Source organism: Neopelma chrysocephalum, unplaced genomic scaffold, assembly GCF_003984885.1.
Source record: "Neopelma chrysocephalum unplaced genomic scaffold, ASM398488v2 Primary Assembly neopelma1_75, whole genome shotgun sequence".
Lineage (NCBI taxonomy): Eukaryota > Metazoa > Chordata > Aves > Passeriformes > Pipridae > Neopelma > Neopelma chrysocephalum.
The window spans coordinates 6649907-6675992 of record NW_020897736.1 but is presented as its reverse complement, the minus strand read 5'-3'; the positions used below and the strand labels follow the sequence as shown (position 1 = coordinate 6675992).

The window sequence follows — 26086 nt, the reverse complement described above, 5'->3', positions numbered from 1 at the left end:
GTTCTGTTTGTCACTTCTGCAGTGAGAAAGATTGTCAAATTTTAGAGGCAGGCCAGGTGCTTAAGTTCAGGTGCATCTTCGAGTTCCTTCTGCAGTGAAGGTACAAGCCTTGTTTTAATTCTGAGAGGGCTTATTGTTTTCCAAGACTAGAGACATGCTTTCAGGACAGGAGCCATTTAAGCCTCTTCTTTAACCTTTCCTCCTTGTTTTGAATTCCAGCAACCTCTTTTGAGGGCGATGGTCACAATTTGGCAGGACTTGTCAGCAGTTGGATGTATTGGCTTATTAGAGGGAGTACAAGGAATAGTTCACCTCAGTCAGAGGCTGAATAGGTCAAGAAGAGATAACAAGGAATTATGAATAAGAAGTGGAAAATTAGCCAGGGAAAAATTCAGGGTCATAGGTGCCATGCCATATGTCAGGAAGATAGGAGGAATGACAAAGCAGCTACCCTTTCCCTTCTTCCCAACCTAACTTTAGGTAGCAAAGTGCATTTTCTGTCTGTGCCTCAAGTTTAATTTTTAGTCTATAACATTCCCTGCAGTAGGGGCAGAAGTGGGACTCCAGGTCTTCTTCTGGATCATGCTAAAGGCCATCCTGAGTTTATTCAGTTGCATATGGGTTGTTGTTGGTCATGCAGGCAGTGAGCATGGATGTGGTCCCCACCCTTTTCTTATGCCCTGATATCTGTGGAAATTGTTGTGCCTTGACCACAGGATAGATATTAGATATGGATGGATGGAATTACCAGACATGACTGGAATAAACAGGGTGATTAACATGAAAATAGGAAATAAGAATATTTTCGAAGTAGCATTCAAAATCACATTGTACTGTATGAAATAATTTTTTTGTTTAAAGAATCATAAGATTAACATTTTTACAACTGGGTTTTTGGGTACCATGGTTTCTGCATGTCTAGTTTTGAATTCTTCAGAGGACTCTGATTTTCAGTGTCAGCTGCTCATCCTGCAGAGATCTGTCTTGCATTGTCCCTCAAGATGAACACTTGAAGCAAGAATCCCTCTAAAGCAGACCAAATCCCTCTTAGTCAAGGTCTATTTCTAATTCTGTGTCTGCATCCCACCTCCTTTTGCACATCCTTGTGGTGGTGTTGAACTACAGGGCACGCAAAAATGTCTGGATTGTACTGAGATCCCAGGGCTCCACGAATGGGTTGTGTGAATACAGCAGTTGGGTATGGAGGCACCATAGAGTATTTTGCCTCTTTGGCTTCTAATCCTGCTCTCCCGGTCTACTGATCGGGCATATGGTAAATATCTCTTAGATTTGTCACTAACTCTGACATCTCCTCCAGAGTCACAGCAGAAAAGGCAGTGAGCAAAGATGACTGGATTTGGCATCTGGAACACCAGTTAGATCACTCTCTTGAATTGCTGGTCCCTGTCTCTGCTGAACAGCCCCTCAACTGAACAGCTTCATTGCATCATCTCTCCCCCTGCACGTATGCTTAACATTCACCTGTGATGCAGACGGATGATAAAGCTCTGATTTTAATTTTAAAAAAGGGAACGTTTCTCTAGTAACGTTCTAGTAACTAACCATATGCCCTAGTTTTTCTTCAAGATCAGGGGTGAGCCCCCACACGGACCCCAAAATGCAGGACATCGTGGTGGAGGGGGAAGTTTTTAATTAATTAGGGTTTATATATTATTCATAAAAGCCCTTCCTATCTTAGTAGCTGTTTCCAGAACCTAAATGGTTAAAGTAGAAAATGTTAGTAATTTTGCTGCAAATAAATTGATCAGTATGCAAGACGGTTGTCACCGGCTGAATCATGGTCCACAGTTAAGGTAAACAGATCTGTGATGACATTTTCTGAGCAGAATACCAATGCTGCTACATTTCTTCCCAGAGGTTTCTGACTCTTCTTATATGCGGATAAAATTTCTCTCCTAGAAGGTTTTGTTCACGGGAGAGAAATAGCATCTTTGTAAGAATCTTCCTTAAAGGTGGGATTTCTTATATTTTGTGATTTATTTGTAATCGTGATTCTGTTGAGAGCATGGAAAGGAATGTTTTTGCTTTTCTGCATATCCTGTCTGTACAGTAGATCTTTTTGATGTGGAGTCTATTTTAAGTGTCTGGCAATGGAATGCAAGTAAAACAGTATTTAACGGAGTTATCAGGAACAATGAAAATGTTTTATTTTTTATATTCTTTGAGAGTGAGCTCTGTTTTATAATCTCTATAGTTAACACATAAAAGCAATGACTAAATATACAGCTAGATTTCTAGCATTAGTGTTTCTGTGAAATATTTTTCACTACATGATGGCTTCGTATTTTAATTGGCATATTCTAAAGTAAGAGATACGATAAATTTTATTCTTAAATGTCTCTGTGCTAGGCAGAAAATCCCCTTTGCAATTGACTGCAATCAAAACCTTTTAGCTGAGATGCATCCAACTCCCGTATGACTTCAGGGTAATGAAAAATACAGTTTCCAAAGAAGTTTTTGAAATCTGCTTTCTCAGAATATTTAAAAGAATATTTTAAAATCTCTGTGTACGATGCTGTTGATGGGAGAGGGCATGTTCATAATTCTGTGTTTAGGCTTAGATCCACATTTACTTGGAGGTGATTGACATCTCAGTCATTCTATGGATTAGTGGCTGGAAATCTGTCGCATTTGTATTGATAAAAGCAGAATCTCCTTCGTTCAGTCAGATGCTGGTATCTGACTTTAATCCCATTTATTACAGTAGATGCTGAAGGATAAAAGAGCCCTGTGGAGAGCATGCTCAGTAATAGCAAACCTGGAACTGGTCGTTAAAGTCAATGTCAGGGATTCAAAGTCTCTTGGAGTTGGCAGAACCATTTCTCCAGTAGACTTTGGATTTAAACCCGGCCCTGTCCGTGTCCGGTGTTTGTAGGCAAGGAGAGTATAGCTTGGGTGCTCAAGTTGCTGAAAATAGTGTAGTTAATAGGACCTTTTGTAAGATGGACTTAGAAAGTCTTGTCATGCACAGCGTCTGGTTGTATTTCAAAGCTGCACAGCAAGATGCATGGCCGTGATTTCTGGAGAGAAGCAGAGCAGGGACCATCGGCCCTGGAGCTCTGTGGTGCAGACTGTGAAGACACCTGGCCAAGGAGCTGAACTTCTCTGGGGGATGTCTCAGCACGTCACAACATTTGTGTCAGAGACAAGTTAAGGCTGCATTTCAGGTGGTGGATCTGGAGTGGGGTTCAAGATTTAAAGTTTGGCCTTAAGAGCCATGGTTTAATAGTTCTCTGCCTGAGAACTCCAGGTTCATCCTGGCGTATTGGACTGTCCAGTAATTCTTGCTGTGATTGTGGTTCTCGTGCACTTTCACAGTATCCTTGTGCAGCATTTAGCTTGCTCTTTGTGTTTTGCTTTGTGAAGAGCACAGTAGCTGTTTCTTTTGCAGATTTGTATAACAGAGTTTGAGATGAACATGGATTTTATTGGGAATAAACCCCTATGTTTTATCCCTGTATTTTTAATGTGCATCTGCAGATTGTTTTTCATTTCAAAAAAATCCCTGATTATTTTGGAGGTGACTTACATGTGGCACTGGAGAAAAGTGTAATATCCAAACTTGGAGTGTTCAGCAGTGAAATTAATTCTGGACAGAAATGGAGGGACTAATTCTGCTGCTTTTACATTGAGCACTGACATTGTCCCTGGATTAATGAGGCCCCTCAGGGATCCCCAAGATGAACATAAGTATTAGGGGCAGGATCAGACCTGCTTCCAGACATGACAGTGGTAAGACAAGAGGTGTAAGATGTCATCTAACTGGAAGAATTGTGAGTGAAGATCACTGAAGATTGTGAATGTTGTGTTGGGTTTTGTTTTAATAGCATTTCTTTGGCAGATCTCTAGGTAACTCTGTAACCTTCAGAATTAAATATTGTATACATTTTTTTCAGCAAAAAAGTAACTTTTATTTGATGCTAAGGAACATCTTTTAAGTAAATTTATTCAGAACACTGCCTTGATGCTTGCAGATGATTTTCATGAATGTTCAGCTTGACCTTGTTTTACTTTCTGAGAATTATATCCTTATGCTCATGTTTTAATTTTGAGTAAAGTAAGCAACACTTGCTTTATTTCTATTGGAAGAAAGAAGGTCCACTCTTGGAACGTTCAATCTCAAAAAGAGAACAGCTTGTTTCATAACTTTTGTTGCAGCTGAAACATTTCTGTGAACATCAGTGTTAACATGTGTCTGGATGTGGGTTTGCTTATATGAGCCTGGATTGTTGACCAAGCATGTCCTTTTATATATATATATATATATATATCAATAACCAACTTGACACCCTTCTGCAGTGCTGTACTTTTATACTAGTTTATGCTCCAACAGAGTAACTGGGACTGCCCTCAGTTTATGTTGATGTAACTTCACACAATTGCAGGTTACTCTTATGATTTTTTATGTTGGGTTTTTTTTAGCTCTGTGTCCAATGCACACACTACACCTTTTCTTTGTTTTGTTTATGGTAATAGGCTCCCTGGAATGCCTCTCTACTACAGTATTTCTGTCTGAGACTCCCATTTATGGGTGTCTTTTTAATCTCTCTTGTTTTCTTTCCTGAGCATCCACAGACAGGTAACTTCTCAGGTGCTTGGTCAGAGAAGCAGCTGATGGTTCCATCAGATTTTGCATCTGGCCCTGCCTTCCCAGGTTGACCCTCATTTCTGAGATAATATGTCAAAGTTTCTACTTTTCTCACCAACTGTACTTTATAAATGTAAAAATACCATCTTGTCTTATTTATATGCTTGTGAACGAGTAGACATGAAAGTAATTTTGGAAGCAGTTCATATCCATTCCTTTGTCTCCCCAGTTCTTGCAGCCTTCAGCAGAGAACTGGTCCTTTTGTGAGCCAAGTTTTTACAGCCAGAATCGATTGCTTACATTTCTGCGCAACCACCCAACTTCAGTAGGGCTTCCAACACCCTGTTGGCTGCAGCTGAGCACTTGGTCATGTTGTCATCTGTGTTCCTGAAGTCCTCCTGTGGTGCTCTGGTGTCACTGTACGCCAAGCCTGTGTGTGAGGTGCTTCACTGCTGCTCTGGCTGCCCTCGCTGGGGCAGGTCAGGTTCAGGTTGTTCCCTGCTCTGTGCTGCTGTTGCTCTTGGAGTTGCTTTCTTTGCTGTGTTTGCTGCCTGGCTTGAAAGAGACCCAGCCCTCTTGGTTTCTCCATCTGCAGAGCTCTGATTCTGTTGTATAAGGGAAGAAATTTTGGAAAGTGACTGCATTTCTTAGCAGTGTATGTCCATCCTCGATGGTCTCAGGAAAGCTGCAATAGATGACAGAAGGGCTGGTGTCTCTTTGACATGGAAACTCTAAAAGTGTCTTACAAACTGATGTATGTGCAGGTTTGTCATACCTTCAGACTGTTGTATAATGGAAAGTCTTGTGATTTGAAGGGCCTGAACCTTTCCTTCCTCTTATCTGAGCTTTCGTGTGGATTAGTGAGAGTGGATCCCCTGTTTAATTTTTTTTCTCATGCTTATATTTGGGAAATGGAAGTTTTTGAAGACCTCTTTTTAGAGCAGTCAGCACTATGAGCTTGGTTTCATTCTCTTGGGACTGTGAAGATGTACGTGAAGGCTCTTTGGTGTAAAGAAGTTACTTTTGGTATTGTACTGTTTTCGATGTGCCATTCTATAGACTCAAGATACTTATATAGTAACTCTTTGGCTTATACCCTTTTACACAGATGATCTGTTTGTTGCAGAGTTTTCTTGCAGGTGTTTTTGGACAGTGACATAACTGAGCCTCTGGTTTGGTCGTTTGACCATTCCTTTAACCTTTTGTTTTTTCTTTTTCCTTATACGCAGTTTCCGTTTGTCCTTCCTACTTGAAACCTGCTAGCTACCCTTGCCTCTTTTATCTTCATACATGAAAGGCTGAATGTAAGAGCAGAAAAGCGACTCATTCTGCCTATCCCCAACTACTCAAACTGCACAATGATCAAAACGTGTCTGTCTGAGTCTCCCCAAGTTGTCAGTGGTGAGAACAAGTGCCCTATAGAAAGAGGTTTGCTCAACCTGTTTTGGATGTACCTCCAAGCATGGGATGTGTATGGGAGTGCAAGGGGGCTTTGTTTCCTTTTTAGTGATCTGTAAAGTTGCCTTAAATAATTAACTTTGGCTTTCGGACTTTTAAGAGTAGATTAATCCAACCCTTGGCCTGTTTTTTCATCATCTTTGTTTTAGATTGAGGAAGATGAGGTTACAAGAATTTCTCATCACAGTAACAAAAACAATATTGTTTTTACTCTCTAAAAATACTGCTCAGAGATGATGTGAAATTGTTTTACAACTACTGCTTTAAAAAAATCTGATCTCCTTGATTATCTATACTGAAATGTGTTTCTGAGTGACAGGGACACTTTGTAGGTAGATTTATTATGGTTTTTACCATCTGCTTTAATAAATGAGCAAGCAGAGCATTTCAAAATGACCTTCATTCTGTCCATGAAATGTGAGTTTGAATGTTCTGAATGAATTATGGGCATTAGACTGCTAAGGGTACTTATTCTGGAAATAGTGATTTACTGTTGTTTGGATGCTCATGCTTTTATTTGTATGGAAATATGCTAATGTCCATTAATGTTGTGTTTCCACATAGCTGCAGCTTTAGCCACAGTGGGACTTTCTGTGGTGTGGGGTTGTAGGCAGAGATCTCATTGTTTGGCCTTGTAGACTTTGTTAAAAAATATTGGTCTGTTGCTTTTTAGTTGAAGAGGAGTTAATAAAAGTAAATGTACTAGAAGAAATTCATGAAATCAGTGAACAGATAAAATGTTATTATTTGAAATGCATAATATTGCATAATGGATGTATATAAAGTATGGCAGAGATGGAAGTGCTCTCCAGACATAATGAAAGAACATGGATTCCTGTTTCCATAATTGAAGTTATTTTGTACTTATCTGTTGGGAAAAAAAATAGCAGGATTTTTTAACAGATTTGCTTTCCATTAGTAATTATATTTAGCTGTAGCTCCAGATAACTTGCCAAGATTTTTTAAAAAGAAAAGTTGGAAGGAAGATGCATTTTCTTTCAAGATAATTAAATGTTTTGACTGTAGATTTTACCTCCAGAGTGAATAAAGTATATCTGCATTTAAAAGTTATAATTGCTCATATAGTTTATAAGAGTTACACAGAGGAAAAACATGCATAATCCATGGGATAGAAGGAAAGGTCATAAATGTGTTATATTCCACTTTTCTTTTTTGAAGTGTAATGATCTGTTATTAATAGGTTTTATAAATACTTGCCATTAGTGGTATGAAAACCGTTGCATAAGGTGAGCTCTTGCTGTTTCTCAGATCAAAGTTTAGAGTTTTGAGGAGCCCATTAACCTGTGGCTATACCTTGAGCACTGTCAGAGGGATGAATATCAGCCTGGATTTTGGGCTCGGTTTTGCTCTGCAGGACACCACACAGAAGTGCAGGAAACCTTCAAGCTCTGCTAAGTTCAGTCTGGTCCTCTAATGCCTCCAGAACATAAATAATAAAAAACAGTGTCATCTGATAATTCATCTCTACTCTAAACTCTTGACCTCTCTGGCAAACTGAGAAGGTGGGTTTTTTTATTTTTCTTGAGACCCTGGTACCACAATCTACAGCTTTATTTGTCTTGGGAATTCAGCTCTGCATTTCTGTACAGGGCACTTTAACTGTTGCAAAAAGGTTGTTGGCCTTTATCTGACAGCCCCTTGGAGACATAAAATGAGAACCAGTAGGTCACTTGAAATATAGAGGTACCTACCTGTGATTGTCTCCCAGGCACTGGTAATGGCTATTGACACAACTGGGCTTCTTGTAAGGGAGCTGTAAATCTGCTGGGTTTTGGGTAGGAGAGCTTTATTTTTCCTTTAGAAATAAAAAGGAAAACTTCCTCTGTTTATTTTGGAAAGGACCTTTATCTAATGTTGTCACAACAGGTTTCTCCTTGAAGGTAATGGATTAAAGGATTTCCCCCACCTCTTTCCCTACCTCTGCTTTACAGAAATGGCATCAGATATTCCTGGCTCGGTGGCCTTGCCAGTGGCTCCAATGGCAAGTGGACAAGTGAGGATGGCAGGATCCATGCCTTCCAGAGGGGGAAAGCGTCGCTCTGGGTAAGCCATTTCTTTTTTTTTTTTGAGGTCTGGAACTGGAAATTACTGGTATTGTAAAACTCAAAATGTACCTGTATGTATGTGTACATTTAGTATGTAATGTTTTATGTATCTAATTACATTATGACATTAGTCACTGATGTTTTGTTTTTCTCTTCGATATATCTGCTCCTCCTGCAAGATCAAACATGCTGCTGTGTGGCTTCTTGTTTTGCTTGTTTCAAAAGACTTTCAGGTTTGGCAAAGCATCCAGAAATGGAGCTTAGATCCTGTGACTCTTGTAGATGTAATGAATGCATATTGCCTACATCTGCTTAATCCCAAAATGATTTATCATGTGAATAAAAGCAGCAAGATTGCACATGCAGACTTATCCAACTTCACCTGAAGGTTGCACTTGGAGTCTCTTAAATGGAGGCCTGTTTAAAGATGTTTTCTTTATAGTTCCAGGTACAGAAATACCATGAACAGTCCCCCTTCACAAATCGTGGATTATGATAATCTGGGTCTCTCTGGAAGTGCAGCACAGTCTGCTGCTGGGAGAAGGGCCTGAAGCAAATTCAGCCCTTACACAAGCGTGGGGGCTCTGCTAAAGAAGAAGGAGAACCTGGGGAACTTCAGACATTGATGTGATACAGGGATGGTTTTTCCACATCAGATTGCTCTGTGGCAACTCACAGTAATCCCATGTGTTAGAAGAAAAGTGTAGCAAGAGCTTCAGAAGAGTGGAAAACTCCTCTCTAGTATTACAGTAAACCCCCATTTTTATCAGTGGTTGATCACATATAATAATGGTCTTTAGGTGATGCTTTCTCAGAGATCCCTGATCTGAGACTGCCTTCAGAAGAGATTGATTAGTCTTATATTTGGTCCTGAATAAGACAATGGTAGGGCTTAACAGGGTTGATAGTGTGAGTAAAACCTTCAATGAAGGGCACCTAAGGAAAAGACATTATTCCTTGTGAGGCTGCTCTAGGGATTGTTTGCCAAGGTACGTTGCCAGTTTTAGGCGTCTGCTCAAGTAACAGTGCTGGAGTCTCAATCTTGGAGTGAATTAACAAGGGAGAAGGTGGACTGTGCCTCCAAAGGGGAGCCAGGTTGGTGTGACATGAACACTCTGGCTGTTGTTCCGAGGCAGATTCCTTTGAACAGAACAATTTAGAGATGTGCTGGCACTGAGTGTCCTTCTTTTGCTGAGCTAGCTGTATGAAACTGGTCTGAGAGACTCCTGAATCTGTCTTTGACAGGCATCACATTTTTATTTTCAAGCTGCTGAACGGAAAAACCTTTTTAAACTTGCACTCAAAAGAGAAAACAAAGCATTAACATATTTTCATTGCTACCTAACATAGATAAGCTTTTGTACTTTTGAGTTGCAGGATATTTGATCTCTTTTTTGATCATAAACCATGTCAACTGTGAGTACCAGTTTGCAATTTACTGTTGCCAAGGATTGGTGCTGCTGACTGTGAAATATTCTGATTATATTAAGTACTGACTTGATATTAATTAAAATGCTTTAACCGTTGTGTTTTAAGTATTGTCATCTATTTGTGAGAAGGTGGAGTGAGGGGAGGGTGAGAGGAACATAAAATCAAATTATTTTAAATGTATTTAACATGCAAATTCAGTGAGTCAGTATAGATTTGCTTTTATACCCAGATGGTGGTATTTCATCTGTGCACCACAGCTCTGAACTAATAGCCCTTCTCCAAGCCTGAGCTGAGGGTGCATTTTTTTTTTCTTTATGCTCAGTGTGTGTGTATTCAGACCTTGAGGGAAAGAATGCCTGCTGTGTCTGATTCCTCCAAGCCTGTCTTTGAACAAAGTTGCAACTAACACTTGGTCCTTTCATTACTGTCCTGGCGATACATCTTTGTACACCTAAATCCTTGGGCATTTTAGAAATGAATGCTTTGTGTCAGACATAAAGGAACGGAGCTGGTGTACACAGCCAGCTTTCCCAGTTTTGGTTATCTCTGAAAATTGTTTCTTTTCTCATAATTGCTGAGGCAAGCTGGCAGAATAATTGCTGTATGGACTTGAATGTAGATCAGTTTAAACTCATTGGCTACCCAGAAGGTTTCTCTGCCGTGTAGACATTTGGCTTCATTGACAGCTTGGAAAAATATTTTTCCTTTCTATAAATTACACCAACTGCTTTATGGAAAAGAGTGACAGCATAAGATAATGCATTGCAGTGGTCAATGACTACCTTAGATTAATGCATCCTCAGTTCTTTATTTAATGTGTTTTTAATTTAGGCTTTGCTGTATTAAAGAATAAGGGGCTCTTTCACCTTCCTGGCTTGTCTGTACTTGGGCAGGGAGGGTTAGGGGTTTTTTTGATTATTTGGTTTCAGTTGCATTGGTTTTGTTCTGGTCTTTTCTTTGACCCAGAACTATTAAGATCTGGGGAGGAAGAGACCTCAGCCCACCATTGTAACCCCACAATAGTTTACTGAACAAAAGGCTGTAGTACAGATCCCCATCTGCCTCTGAGCTGCATCTGCTCCTGGCCATTCCTGCCTGTCCCCTTCCTACACTGTATAATCATGGCAAGCATCTTTTGATGTTTCCTGGGAATTTTACATAGTAATTTTGTTGCAGTCTTGAAATTCTCTTCTATCTCAATTTTTTAACCTGTGCAGGTCTACCTTGTTGTAGAGTTTTAGGGTTTTTTTGTATGAAAATAATTGAGAATAATTACATTTTTAAAAATGTTTTTATCACTGTATTTATGGTACCCACACCTTTTAAGGAAAATACATTTTAATAAGTACCTCATACATCAGGCCTTTTCACGATTGATGTGAACAGTATGAAAGAGGAAAACAAGATTTATGCCGTCTCTTCAAAACAAAAGAGCATAGTGCAGCTCTTTTTAAAGCCTCTTTTTAATGGGAATTTTAAATGAAGATAAAAGATAGTCTTTCTGAATCTTCTGAAATGATGTCATTTGTCTTCTGGGAGGCTGCTTCTACTGTTTTGCTAATGTGCAGTATATCCTATCTAAACAGAAGATCTTATCTGTCAGGGTATGAGGAGGTTGATGGAATATTATTTTTACGTGTTCTGCTGTGTTCTGCTAAAGGTTACAACTGATTCACTGTCTTCCCCTCTGCCTCACTGTAAACCAGACACGGTGGATCAAGCAGGACATTGGAATCAATGACTTTATACCTGAGATTTTTTTTTTTAATGTTTCAAAAGGGTTTTTTCATTTTGCACAGTGAAATGTGAAATTAGGAAATGTGTTTATTAACAAAGACGAGACAAAGATACATTTTGCTGTTGCATTTTTACAAGTATTGATAATTTTAATGAACTTTATGTTCAATATCTGGAGTTTTTTTATAATATTGCATTTGGAATAAAGTCAAGGGTTTTGAGTAGTTTAACAGGGCAAAGGCATTATTTAAAGATTTAGGGTACAGACTGATAGTACACCCTAAGCACTCAGGTTATGCCATGATGAGCCCATTGTCAATGTGGGAGTTGTTACCTATGATATTAACCCATCTAAGGTGAGAAGCTGATATCCAACCATCTTGATAAATAGGTGTGTTAGTCCCCCTTACTCCTTCAGAGGTGGGGACACAGTGTGGGCAGCAGGATCAAGCCTTTAACTGTCATCAGCTTCTCTGTAGTTCTCTGCATTGTATTCCAGAAATCATAATCAAGACTAAATGCAGTAGAGCTAATTTCTGATTTTGGGGGGAAATCCACTCAGCTGGAGTATTTGGCTGGAAGCTTAGAAAATCATAGAATCATATCTACCAAGGCATGAGATCTCAGTGTACTGGAGAGGAAGCAAAAGAGTTAAAAAATTCATCTGTCCCATATTAAAGCAGTGTCTTATAAAATCCCTGAAGAAAGGCTTTCCCCCATAGGTGTATATTTTTTCTGCAGCCCTTTCCCCCTGGTTTGAAACTGGAGGTTTCTCTCAGTTGTGTTTCAGTGAAGGACGTGCTGGATGTGATGCTTTTGTGAGAGGTTTTGGGTGGAGCCAGCCCAGTGCTGGTCAGATGTGCCCTCCACTTCTGGACCAGCAGTTCTCCTGTAACACTGACTTTCACATTTTCAGTGTGGGTAGAAACACTGCAATTAGAATAACTTAGAAGTTTGTTCTGGAGTGTCACCTGCAGGCACATTATTATATGTGGGGAAGAAGCAGGTAGGTAAGAGGAGACTTTTGGCTAGACAATAATATGTAAATGTTAAATTGCTGGGAGTATTGTCTGTGGTCAAAGGGGAATTCAGGCTGCTGGTGTCAGCACTGAAGGGCACGTTTGGGGTGACAGCAGCAGCTGGGTCCTGGCTTAGCTGCAGCCCCATGACATGGGCGAGGGCACTGGCCACTGGAGGTTGGTGGCGTTCTGCACAAGGCAGCTGAAAGGTCACGGACTTTGGGACTGGATTTGGTGGCAATTAGGTGAGCAGAGATGTAATTTATAATGAAAATGATGATTGCATCAAAGTTAAGCAAGTTAAATACACAGCTTTTCTTAAGACTCTTTGGGGAAAATGGTTTTCCCTCTGCTTCCTCCAGAAATGAATAATCACTGTAACCATCTGGAAAATATTATTGTGACTTTCCTAATATTGTGTCCAATTCCTGTGATGATTTGCTGCCCTTGTCCCAGTTGTATGGAGGTTGCTGTGACTCAGACACATCTTTTATGGGCCAGTCTGTCTTGGTTATCAGAGTTAGGAAATGAGGCAGTACTGCCTAACTGGCACTTGTACTTCTCTATGCTGATGTAGTTCTAGAGAGTGTTTTTACATCATTGTTACCGCACCCTAAACATAGAAATCTCAACTTGTAATTGGTAGAAATTCTTTTAATACCGAGATAAATGTCATTGTCACTTTGCAGGGATTTTGCCTTTAATAGGACTTATATGTGTTGTTAATATGAGGAGTGTTACATATGTAATCTGTAATTGTATGAAGTTTTATTACAATGAAATGTTAGAAAGCCTACAGTGTCAAAGAAATCTGACAAAGTTGTTTGCAAAACAGATCTATGATTTTCTATCTACACAAATTAAAGTGACTAATCAAGATCTGTATATCATACTAATGTATTTTCTTACTAAAATAAATACACTAATACAATAATTGTATGTGGTAATTTTATATCAGCTTGGTTCTTACTCTAAATTAGTGGCAGAGTCACCACATTGTAAGTGGGATATATGTATTTGACCATCTCCTTTTAAAGTATTAAAATGTATAAAATGCTTTGGAAATTATACTATTGCTTAGCTTTGTAGTGGCTTAATATCAGTGGGAAGGAAACAATCACACTGCCTAACATAGGAAACTAATTTAGATGTCTAATTTAGGAAGTTAATCTTCCCAGTCATTCTGCGTGAGAAGTGAAGAAAGAGGTTCCTGCTTTTTGTGGCTCCTTGGAGAAGCCAAACTGGAGGACTGGGATTTGGCCCAAGGAAGAGCTCGTCTCTTCTGCTGACTTAAGGAGGAGGTCTGGGACATAAGTCAGCACATGAGCTACTTCTAGGTCTGGAGAATATGAGCAAGACTGGAATCTGCAGTTGTTAACACCTCTAGTCAAAACAGAAAGCAAACAAGTTTGAGAACCACTGGCTTGAATGTTCATGGCCCCATTGCCTACATCTTGATTACTGATTTGGAAATCTTGCTTTCACAGAATGGACTTCGATGATGAAGATGGGGAGGGGCCCAGCAAATTTTCAAGGTGAGCATTTACGAAGAGTCAGCCAAATCCCTGACTTCTCTCAGTGAAGAAAGACAACTGTCTCACTACTGATGTTTTAAAGTCAATATGAATATGGCTGAAGAACTTGCCAACAACTTGACCCAAATTCTAGTTACTGTTTTTATCAGCTTCCTCTGCAAATTAGGCATCTTGGTAGAAATCTACCTAATGTAGTTATTGGCTTATAAAGCTGACAGTGTGTGTGTCATAATTTCACTCTGCAGCTATGTCAAATGAAAAAATTTGTGATTTTTAGCTTATTATTTCAACTGCTGTAGATATACTTTGGCTGTTTGACATTGCTGAAGTTGTCTTTCTGCCACTGAAAGTGGAATTCTATTTCTAATTTATTTCAGATGTTAACTGCTTGTTAAGACAATTTGACAGATCCTAGAGGTGGATTGAGTTTTTTTAAGATTAGTGAGCTTTACATAATGTACCATTAGGCGTAACTGAATAGTAAAAATTGACAAAATAAATGTTAATTAACGTGGAATATTCGAAGCTAGAAATAAACAGTAAAGCATCATTGTCATTTTCTCACTTTTCCTTTTCATTTCTGGTCACACTGTTTGCGTTTTTTCATCAGAAACCAAGCAGCTGCAGCGAGGGGTGTAGACACTTTGAGGCTTGTGGGTGACTGCTGATTATCCAAATTGTAATTGCAGCTCTCTAGCAGCAGCCATGTTGAAACACAACTGTCACTGTAGAGTTTAACAGATCTTCCTAGTCAGTCTGAAAGATAAGTGTGCTGAAGATACTGTATCAGAATTTACTGGACAAGACCAGCAGCACCCATGTTGAGCTGATGTCATTTACAGAAAGGCTACTCCAGTCCTTGCTGTTAAAACTGGTGATGTGAGGGCTTAGTCCTAATATTTGCCAGAAGACACATGTTGAGGGAACAAGATTTTTGATGAATGGGACCTGATTTGTGCCTGCATAAGCTTCGGGGTTTCTAGGCACACTGGTACACGTGTTGGTCTTTCTCCATCCTGGCTTCAGGTTTTCAAAGTTTGCTGGTGGGTTGAGCCAATAGTTCCACTAGTTTTATTGGAGAGGTATGCTGTGATGTGCTTAGACTCAGTTGATTTTAGATGTCAGATCAAAATCTGGTATTTAAATCTGAACTGCTCTACAGACCTCAGATTGTCTCTTTTTAGAGAGTACAGAAAAACAATGCAGAGACAACCCACAGCTATGTTCAGACATCCTCTTCTAGCTGTGCTCTCTCTCTCTTTATGACTTTTCCCTTCTCCAGGGTGCTCACATGACTGATTCCTAGCTTATCTCAGTCAAAACTATTTGGTCAGCAAAGAACTACTGTTTAAATGTTTAAGCTAACCCAGCTGGCTTTGACTGAAGTGCCTGAAGGAGCATGTGTGCAGAAAGGTCAGCTGGGAGACTGGAAGTAAAAAAGCAGTAGTTGGAGGCAATAACATCTTCAGCCCAGTTAGGCAGAGAAGGATGAGCAGAAAAGCCTCAGGCTTGTAGGAGCACAGGAGTAGTGGTGTAGTACAGTACTCCACCTGAGTTAACACACTTTGCTTCTCAGGGACTGCCAGGTCAGCTCAGGTATCTCTGCATGGCATCTCATCCTCACATGGAGCTGTGTGCATGTGCTTCCCACATAGTGGCATGTAGCCATTCCTCATGGAATCTGTCTTTTTGTTGGAAATTTTTAGTCTCAGTCTGTTCTCTGGCCACAGTCAAGGGGAATAAAGTGGCATTTTCACTTGAATGTTTTGAGGGTGCTGGTGTTAAACACAACATAAAGACAGCTCAAGTCTTGCTTAAGCTTTGTCTTTAGTGTTTGAGTCTTAATGAGGAAGGAAAATATGAAACTTCATGAGGAACTTTGTTTTAATTTGAGAAGAAAAAAAGAAAAAGTTCGTTATTAGTTTTTTAGACGAGAAAAACATGCTTATTTAGTCTGTATTTCTTTTTTTAGCTAATACATGGGACCTTCATATGCTGTCTGTTGTAATAAATTACATCATTTTGGAAAGGTGTAATTCTAATACAAAATCTCACTTAAATATTCTTGAGCAGTAATACCCTTACTTTTAGAAAAGACATTACCTTATTTTTGTATTTTCCAAAACCTAAATTTTCTGTTTTGGAACAAGCAATTTGGTTTCTTCAAATGTAAGAGCTTTTTCAAACAGATGTGTCTTTTTGTAACTGTGCTAACAAAATCTAATTTCAAATGATTGGAATGTTTTTTAGGAAAGGGAAAGAGGAGCAGTATGTAATTTTTTGCTGAAATGTCACATTGCTGCCTGTCTTTGGGACAATGGTTCAGAAACAGTGAAGCTTTGGTCTCACAGGGCAAAAGTCCCATTGGTTTGGATTTCCTCCATAAAAGTGCTGCCAATACACTGCACATACCTGGCTGGGCATCCAACTTCTGTTGATTTGTGTAGGAACGAAGTACCTGTTTACTTCTAGGGATTTAAGCCAGTTTAAATTTCACTTCTATTTACCCAGCAGTTTCACCTGCCTGCCTAACTTTTGCTGGTCTCCACAACAGCCAGTACAGTGTCTGTACCTCCAAAACTTTTTCCTGAAGGCGTCCTTACATAACACATCGCACTTCAGCCGAGTCTCTGCCCTCCCGTGTTATCTGTAGACCATCAGTGCCCTCTGCTGAATGGAGTGAGCTGTGGTTGCAAGCAGGAACAGAGACAGCTCGTTCACTTCCAACACAGCAATGAATATTTCATGGGCTGCTGTCGATAAAAGCTCACTGGTGTTTTCTGTAATGGTGCTGGTTGTCAAGTTTCCCAAGCAATCAGTGTATGTCAAAGTGTTTGCATAAATCCACTGAAACATGTCTTCTACTTTTTTAAATATACAAGTGAAGCTTTTTAATCGGCATGGCTTGGAAGTATCATCAGGCTCTGTGTTTTCTTTGCTGTATCATTCTCATTCCCTTGTTTTTCTTGCTGTTATTTGTAATAGTTTGCAGTTGTGAACCTCTTTGCTTTCTGCTGTGTGTTGACTATAATGCAACGTGTGACCCTTGTTGACTGACGTACTATTTCTTGTTTCTAGGTATGATGGTGATCAAATCTCTGGTGATAAGGAAAAGTTTGCAAGGTAGGCGTGTCCCGTAGAGCTCTTCTGCTGAGAGAAAAGAGGGGGATGTTCGTGTCCAAAAAATGTCAGTATGTGTCCCTTAGCTTAGAGAGCTGGTTATTTTGTTTTAGGTGGGACGATGATCAAAGGACTGCTGACACAGGTAGGAAAAAGGGAAGTCAAATACGGTTTGCCCCCATTTTTACTTTATATGATGCCATTCTGACTGATCAAAAGTCAGAATGGATGGCAGATCTAAAAGTGCTTGAAATCAGAAATACAAACCCTAAGTGGTTTTGAATCACCTCCTCAGTATCCCAGAATTTAACGTCTCTCCAGAATTTCCATATAAAAACAAAGGTAGAAATGACAGAATTAGGACATCATTCTGTATACATGTTTATGAATGCCAGGGTTCCTAGGACACACACTTTCGGAAGAGGACCACAGCTCCTCTTTTTCTTTTAAGGATTTAAATTTTAACAAGTTTCAGGAAAGTGTTGAGGTTTTTGTTTGCTTGAACATTTTCACGGCCAGTAGATTAACATGCTATTACTTTTTAGCTTTTATGATCATAAATGAAATGGACTGTTGGGATATTCTTTTCTTCTCGGGAAGTTTTGCAGTCTCTTTGTTTACTCTGTGTAATGGTTGTTTTCATAGTTCAGGAGTATTAAAATACTTTAGTGGCAGACAATGTCATATGTATTTACAAATGTAAAATGTATGTTGAATATGTCTGTTCTTTGTCTCTCTTTCTTGATCACCGCTTCTGCGAAAATGCTGAACTTAGAGCAAGCTTTCATCATGTAAAAATGCTTTTTTTCTTCCCCTTGTCCACATTTACCTGCATGTATAAGCTGACATGTACACAGGTGTGCTGTATGTACATGTGCACTGTCACACAAGCTACTCTGCTCATGTGTGTGTATATGATCCAACTTCAACATCTGTGCAGGCCCACACAAAGGCTGTTTATCAGCCAGGTGAAATGAAAGGTTCACAATCACAGTGTAATAGATAGTGACCTCAGGCAAGGCTTGGCTGTGATTGACTGAGCAGCCAGGGGCTGTCATTGCAGGCACCCACAGCTGGGTCTCCCGAGTATCAGACAGTAAGCACGGGCATCAGTAGGAGTGATAACTCTGCATGTAGCCCCAACAAGGGGTATTTCTGGAGACAGTGCCTCATGCATGTAACACCTGTATGCAGGGGCAGGATACACATTGTAAAGCAGGCCAAGCCCATGCATTCCTCTGTTTCAGAAAGCAGCATGCAACAACTCAGATTATTTCCTGCATTTTAAGAAAAGGCTTCATTCTTCAAAGAAGCCAAAAAGTGTGCCAAGCCTGTCTTCTGCTTTCATGATCAGTCTTCATAGCAGTCAGCTCTAAAGAACGTTCCAGGTTTTTTTAATGTTGTGTTATCACATCAGTCAGTGCTGGTTGGACTCTCCAAGTGATCACCTCTCACGTCTTGTTGGATCAGCCAGCGATCCCACAAGAATATGCCATGCTCAGCTCATTGAAATGAGTGGAAGATGCTGCTTTGACAACTGAAGCATCATCTACCTGTTGTGTACTTGTATTTAGCTGCCACCTGACAGGTACAGTATAAGAAGAATAAGTGCAAGGCACTGAAGCATTCTAGGTCCACTTGGACCATTTCAGATATATTGGTGTGATTCCTTAAGAGTGATCAAACTATGGTGATTTCCAGAAGGGGAAAACTGAACTCCCAGGTCTTTGTTTCTGAAAGATTTTGGTGGCTGTCCATTTTGAGAATTCTCAAATTTGACTCACCACCTCAGTCATATGTTCCCTCTAAAGGATGAGAACACTGGAGCTCAGCCCAATCTGGGCAGCATCAAGTACTGTCATTGTTATTTCCCTGCTGTGCTGGATTGTTTTTGAACATAAATTCCAGTCTATGTCTGACAAGCCAGATGTTTACTTGCTGTCTTTCATACTCATTTTATTTATTTATTGGGATTTTTTTTCATGTGTACTGTTATGCCGTATATAGTCCCAGTGCTGCAGTCTGATCCTGCAGTCATGTAGTTACTCCCTGCAGGGATGTGGGATGTTCCAAAGAGCATTTCAGGACTAGAGATCTGTGTATCATTGAATGGTTTTTTTTTTTATAAGTCAGCACTGACACTGCTGACCCGATCCAGCTGTTAGTGAGAGGTTTCCTCTAAAAGACACCTTTTATAAGCAGATCCAACATCTTGAGCAAGGACTGGAAGCTGAGAGATGCATCTCAGCAAATTTGGGAGTTTGGCTGATGTCAGTTCCTCATATCTTTCTACTTCATTTTTGTCTTTAAGCCAAAGGAGATTAAGCTGGTTAAGAGATTAAGGTCACAAGCCAATAATTAGAAATATGGGTTCTTTTCACAGCTATGAACAAATCATATTTGTCTGTCTGTGGCCTGGATTTTCTGTCTGTAAACTGGGGGGATAATAGTGGTTTGCTTTGTAAAGGACTTTGCTCTCCTGGGGTGCAAACAGCAAAAGAAGTACCAAGAATCATGATTAGTTACCTCCAATTTGAATTCTTACACTGCTCATGTCTCCTTTCTGTTGGTTTGGTGTTTCTTTAAATGTTCAGGGAGAATCATAGTGAAATCGAGAGGCGCAGGAGAAATAAGATGACCCAGTACATCACCGAGCTGTCTGATATGGTGCCCACCTGCAGCGCCTTGGCTCGTAAGCCCGACAAGCTGACAATTCTTCGGATGGCTGTTTCACACATGAAATCAATGAGGGGCACTGGAAACAAATCTACTGATGGAGCTTACAAGCCTTCATTTCTTACAGAACAGGTAGAATTTCTACAAATGTCTGTTTTCTCTGGTGTGAATACAGTCAGTTTTTTGTGACCGTTTGGACTTGATCTTAACTCTGTGACAGATCTTCCTCTTTGAAGAAGCAAACTGGCGTTCTTACCATTGAGGTCTGTCTGAAAAACAAGGCACTTGCTGCCTCTCAGAAAGGAATTTTCACCGCCAGGTCTGAGTTCTTCCCATCCTAACAAAGATTCTCTAAAATAATTAAAAAATGAGTCTGGAAAGACCTGTCTGTTCCTCTGGGGGTTAGAGGAAGGTTAAAAACATTGTTTAGTCTTAATAGTGAAATTCCCAGCAGCTGAACTGGGCAGAGATGAATCCCATCTGTACTGGCTGAGGTACTTCCTTGGTTGTATTTTTGATGGAAGAAGGAAGATGCGCCCAGTGCTTGAAGGAAAACTGTGTTTAACTGAGTGCATTTGAAATTCCTGCCACCTCTATTGTTTTTGAAGTCCTATGGGTGTAATGTGCATTTTTGTGGGCTGAAACGATTTAAGCACTTACACATGTAAGTTATGGCCAGAGGCAATGCTTCTTTTTATTAGAGAGACAGCAGCTGCTGCTGACCTCTCAGTTCTCATGTCTCTAGTTATTCTGGCTTTCCTGAGGTGTGTTTCTGGAGGGACTGTGCCTCCAAGTGGGTTCAGGGCTCTGGGTGCTGCATCTCTGGTGGATGTGTGGGTGTCTCAGGACAGAATCACCCAGGATGATGAGCAAAGGACCATGTAAAGAAAAGGACAAAGACAGGGTTGCTTCAGACCCTTTGGATCTCTGAGGCTTAATATGCACAGACTGGAAAATGAAAGCAAGAAGTGGTACAACCTTCTTGTATTGTGGCTCAGGCCCCCTAATGGAAGAGGAAGCTGGGGATTCCTTCTTTGTTCCCATTGCACTTTCTTTCTTTTATCCAGTGACTGTTTAATTTACAAATGGAGCCCATCCTGAGAAGGGCCAGGGGAAACCAAACTAGAAAGTCTTGTTGGTTTCTTTCCAATTAAGTTATTCAGGACATTTAATTAAGGAATGAATTTGCTATATGAGTTACAGCTGTTAATTTCTTCTGTTTGTACTCTGAAATATCTTTTTTTTTTTGATATGTATATAATGTTAGATGCCTATCATGCAATATGCAGTGAGTATTAGTTGCTTGATTTTCCTAAAGTACACCAGATGATCACCAGATGAAAGGCAATAAAGGAAAACAAAGTGTTGTTTGTTACTAAGATCGACAGTTTATGCCTTGCTACGAGTTTGGTTGTGTTTTTACATCAGCACTACAGTGCAAATTTCTCTCTAGGTTTTGATCAGCTAATAAGATCGCAAGAAAACAATGTTCTTTGACAGGGACAGATGTTTTATTTAATTCCCTTTTCATGCTGGCATTCTAATCAAATCCTTTCTTTGGAAGGAACTGAAACATCTTATCCTGGAGGCTGCAGATGGGTTCCTGTTTGTAGTTGCAGCTGAGACGGGGAGAGTGATCTACGTATCAGATTCTGTGACTCCTGTGCTGAACCAGCCTCAGTCTGAGTGGTTTGGCAGCACTTTGTATGAGCAGGTTCACCCAGATGACGTGGAAAAGCTGCGAGAGCAACTGTGTACATCTGAAAACTCAATGACAGGTCAGATACGTGTGATGTGTGGTTCTGTGTGTTATGGATCCCTGCAGAGTTTTTCCTGACATTCAGAATACCTGGTTTAAAAATCTGGTAAAAATGAAATTCAGCAAGTTTAAGCTGTTTTCTTGCAGGTAGTGCAGTAATATGTCTTCTTTTGTGTGACTACATTTTGCTCCCTTTTTGTTTGACTTCAGTCAAACCACCTTCACATAGGTCTGCATTCAGATTTCTGGTTTGGAATCTGGATTGTTCTCAGGCTTGGTCTGGAAATCTAGGTTGTTTTCATTTTATGAACTTGTGACTTCTTTACAAATACATGTTTCTTTAGGGCAGTGTTTGATTTGAAATCAAAAATCATACTTTAGACTTTTCCATTTTTGTAAAAGTTTCTTGTGGTTTGCTAACTGGGGAAAAAATCCAACGTTTGGCAACTGAAAATGCAGTGGATTTTAAATGGGAGGCTTGCTCCTATAGCAGTGGAGTAAGTTAGCTGTAAGTTGATTACCTATCATGTTGCACATAAAACTAAACCATATTCATATGTCCACTATAACTCTGGCTTTTACATCATGCTCAAAGCTGCCAGTAGGAAACTACCTCGTTTTTAATAGGACATGTGTATGTTATAGCTATGAGAATTAGCTAAATCCTGGTTTAACTCAAACTTGGAAAGGAGGGAACCCAACTTCTCCTTTTATTATCCACATATTATGTTTATAGCGAAAGGAAAAAATCTAGGGGATAATATTTAACAAAATCCTGATCCATGCAAAAGTCACATATTTTCTCTTTGCTTTAGTAGTTAAGAATTCTGACCTGGTTTGCTGGAAGTTTTGTTGTGTTTCATAACTCAAAGAACAGTGATCCACTTTTGAGTGAACCTGCACACTGTTTACAGCTTCCATGTCAAAACGGTGCCAAATTCATGATTTCCTGTGGTTTGAATGTGATGTGGTTTTGGCAGAACTTTCATGTATTCACATTGTAAGCTCAAAGCAAAATTCTGTGGTGAAAATCCAGATGGATCAAAACCAAGTGAACAGTTAGGGAAACCTGTGCAGGGCAAGTTTCGTACCACGAGACTTGCAAAGGAGCACAACCTCTGGTTTTTTTCTGTAGCCTGTAATACATCTTAGTGTACATACCATCTTCCTCCAAGAAGCCTCATTGAAGTCATGTTTTGACTTCCAAAAGTGCTGAGTTATGGGACTTAACCTGCTCAAACTAGAGCAGGACTAGACAGATGCAGAGCACTTCTGAAAACCCAACTCTGTATTTTTCCAGCCTTAGCTATGTGCTTTTCTTTTACACTAAATTCATCTGTAGCCAGTGGAAAGAGATCAATAGTATTTATAGAGCTAAATCTTTTCCCTGCCTGAGTCTTTTGGAGTTGTCAGATTGACACAGGAGACCTATAAATCTGGTGTACACGGACAGCTGAACATTTTCCCAGTGTCAGGAAAGCAGGGTTGCCTGTTTAACTTTTTGAGTAGTTCTGTTTTAAAGATGTGGCTGGTGAAGTACACCAGCTATACTAGTAGTTCTGTCAGTCTGTGGAGCATATAGATAAACAGAAAGCTCTAGATTTATTATATTAAACTTGTATTTCCTTAATTCCATAAGGTACCATTAAGTAAGAGAAGCAGTCTTCTGTAAGGGCTGTCAGTCCAGCCTCTGTTTGTTTATAAACAGCATGCAGCAGGACTTCAGCACTTAACTCTTGCTCCTTTGAGATACCTTTCTGGGAGAAAGGTGATTCTAGAGTGCATTCAGTTGCACTTTTCTTCTTGTAACACAGATCATACTGAGAGCAGCTGCTTTGTAACAGGTACTAACTGAAGTATTGCGCTGACCTGAAATAATGTGTGCCTTAGAGACATTTTAAAAGAAGTCAAGTAGGCAAATGCACTTCCTTTAAGTCAGTGTTTATTAAACCATTTAGGCAGCCCCCAAGTTTCCCTGGGCTTTTCAAAGTCATGTTTCATGCAGAACAAAGGGCAATGCAGAGTTTGAAAGAGATGGAAACCACTAGCCAGTCAGCTGCATTTGACGTTTTTCCTGCTCAAAATTCACTTCAGGCAGCAGGAAAATCCTCATCTTTTAGTGACCTCTGGCTGTGGAGGACAGGATCTGCTTAGGGAAAAGATTTTCAAATGGAAGTGTAACAATATGTCATTATTTTTAATTTTGCTCTCTTCCTCATCTTCTCAGGGTCCATTTTCTCAACCCTGTAACCTTCTCCTTCAGCCCTTGATCTGGGGAAGCAGTGACAGCATCTTGACAAAGGAGAAACTTCACATGCCTTGCAGCAGATTGGAGCAGTGTCCTTTGGTTATATTTGTCTTGTTACAAGTGCTGATCATTAGTGCTGTATTGCTGGGATTTTCCCAGCACCTCTTAGCAATCCTGCTACCCAGAGAAGCCACTGCAGACCCTGAGGACTTGGGAGGCTGCCACTGCCAAAGGGGAGCGACAGAGAACAAGTCTGTGGAGGAAGGAGGCTCCTGCTCACATTTCTGCCCCCAGGAGTAAGACTGGGACTGGGGCTGTGCTCACATGAGCATTTCTTTGGCAGTCACACAGCTTATGCAATCCTCACCTCATCTCACCCTCTCCCTTGGCATCTGTGTGGTACTACAATGAGTCACATCAAGGGGCTGGCCCAGCTGAAAGCTAAACCAAGCTAAAAACCCTTGGTTTTGGTAGAGACAGCTCTCTGGCCCACCTTATCATGGGGGTTCTTGAATTCTGAAGAGTGCTAACACCAAGGAGAAGTGGGAAGTGAATAGTTAAGGATAAGGAGAAGACAGGACTTCAGGAGTCATAAAAATTTATGTCAGATTGAAGTGGCTGTTTAACTATGGCCTCAACCACATAGTGTGTTTGGGGACTTAATTGCTTGCTCTTTTTTAAACTCTTAGGATCATGGGGAAGGATGCATAGTTTCTATTTCATTTTATGCCCTTGGAGATTTTATTCCCTGGAAATGGAACAATTGACTGCTTGTTTGTTGTATGTTAATTGCTAACACATTGTAGCAACAGGAAAGCTGAACTGTGAAGTGTATGCAAGGTTTGAAATGCTCTAGAAAAAAGAGCAGCTGAGGCTTGATGATAGCAACAAATAGTACTCCCAAAAAGTCTTTACATGCGTCATGTGCCTGATTAATCAGAATGGGGCAGATATGCAAAGTGATAATTCATTTTTCCTCTTTGTTCTTGGAAATACACAGATGGCAAAACAAATGACTTTAAATATGGATGAAGATCAGATCCCACAGGAGGATCCATTAGCAAAGACCTCTTTACCCTTAGGATGCACTGATGGAACTTGGTAGATGTTGGGTTCAGATGCAGGCTCAGTCCCGGTGCAAGTGAAAGCCTCTAAACAGACATGAAATCTCTAATTGGTGCACAGAAGAGACAGAACTTAGATTGAAGTGCAGAGAAACAACGCTTTTGAGGAATTCCTCTGCTACATTTACTTGTAAAAAAATGTCTGAGCAAGTATTGTAGTAGACTGTCCTGTTAAAATACAGTGTTCCAGAGCACTTTGCAAGACTGATTTCTACAAATCTAGTTCTCCATAAGCAGTTAATGAAAGAGTAGAGTGATGAATATAGACATCTTTGTATGGTTGCCTGGAAATACTCCCAAGTGATTCTCTGATATGTCTGAGATGTGCTTGTCAAGGCTGTGAGATCCCTGTTCTTGCACCCATCATCTCCAGTGGTGCAAATGGGAAACACCCAAGTTTGTTACCTTCAACTCTGAGGTTATCTTCAATTCTGAGCTCCAGGCAGGACAGCATGTAGAAATCGAGCTATAACATCTGCCTTCAGCCTCACTCTCTATGCTAGGGCAAGGCAGGGAGCAGCATATGCGTGGCACAAAGCCGCCTCAGGACATCTGGGTTCAGGAGGTGTCCTTGCAAACTGCTTCAGCTGAACAGTTAAGAGGTGCTGAAAGTGTGGACCCATGACTGCAAGAAAATTGTTAGAACCAGAACTTTTACAGCTTTCATTTTCAACTGATTTAAAGATGACTAAGTCACTTCACTTGCTAGCTGAAAAAGATTAATTGAGGTTACTTCTGGACAGAACTTGTATGCCAAGTTTAGTCTTGGCATGATCTTTTATTGCCATATGTTATAAGTGCAAAAAAGTAGAACTTTATGATGGAAATGGTGACTGACCACAGAAAAAAATGAGCTGATAGGTACCTTTTGAGAAGAAAAGAGCATTTTATGACAATTTGCTGTGGTTTGTGTATGTTATGAAAACATCACTCCATGTTATACAAGCAGAGATTTGGATTGGGGAACCTGTCTTGCAGAACCTTCAAATAATGTGTTGTCTTGCAGTGATGATTTCACCACATGCAGTTTTCTGTCCAGCTGCAAAGCTCTGTTACCAAGCAGTTTGTAGACACAGCCACAAAATGCAGATGTTGTAGATAGAGTCAAATTGTCTGTAAAAATGAGAAAAATGATGTTCAACTTGAAAGAGGGCAGCGCCAGAGACCAGTAGCTCACCAGTGGAGAAGCAAAGTAAAGCTTTCCACAGCACTGAACAGATGGGAAGTGCTCAACAAATGGTAGATAACTACGTGAAAGAGAAGATTAGGGATAACTTCTCTCTACAACAGATACTCTTCCTGAA

The 26086-nt window shown here is 40.1% G+C and overlaps 1 protein-coding gene across 4 annotated transcripts in view; it reads left to right on the top strand.

Moving 5' to 3' along the window:
* The window catches only part of ARNT2 (aryl hydrocarbon receptor nuclear translocator 2), a 99449-nt gene that overhangs the window by 17113 nt on the left and 56250 nt on the right, over window positions 1-26086 (top strand). For 2 of the 4 annotated variants that reach the window (XM_027688295.1, XM_027688294.1), the window contains exons 2-6: window positions 8020-8131; window positions 13808-13855; window positions 16934-16978; window positions 19570-19783; window positions 21216-21429. In XM_027688295.1, coding sequence (XP_027544096.1) covers window positions 8020-8131; window positions 13808-13855; window positions 16934-16978; window positions 19570-19783; window positions 21216-21429 — 633 coding nt within the window. Of the gene's footprint in view, window positions 1-1832; window positions 1974-8019; window positions 8132-13807; window positions 13856-16933; window positions 16979-19569; window positions 19784-21215; window positions 21430-26086 lie in introns of those variants that run through there. The other 2 variants (XM_027688296.1, XM_027688297.1) reach the window with 2 other exon arrangements.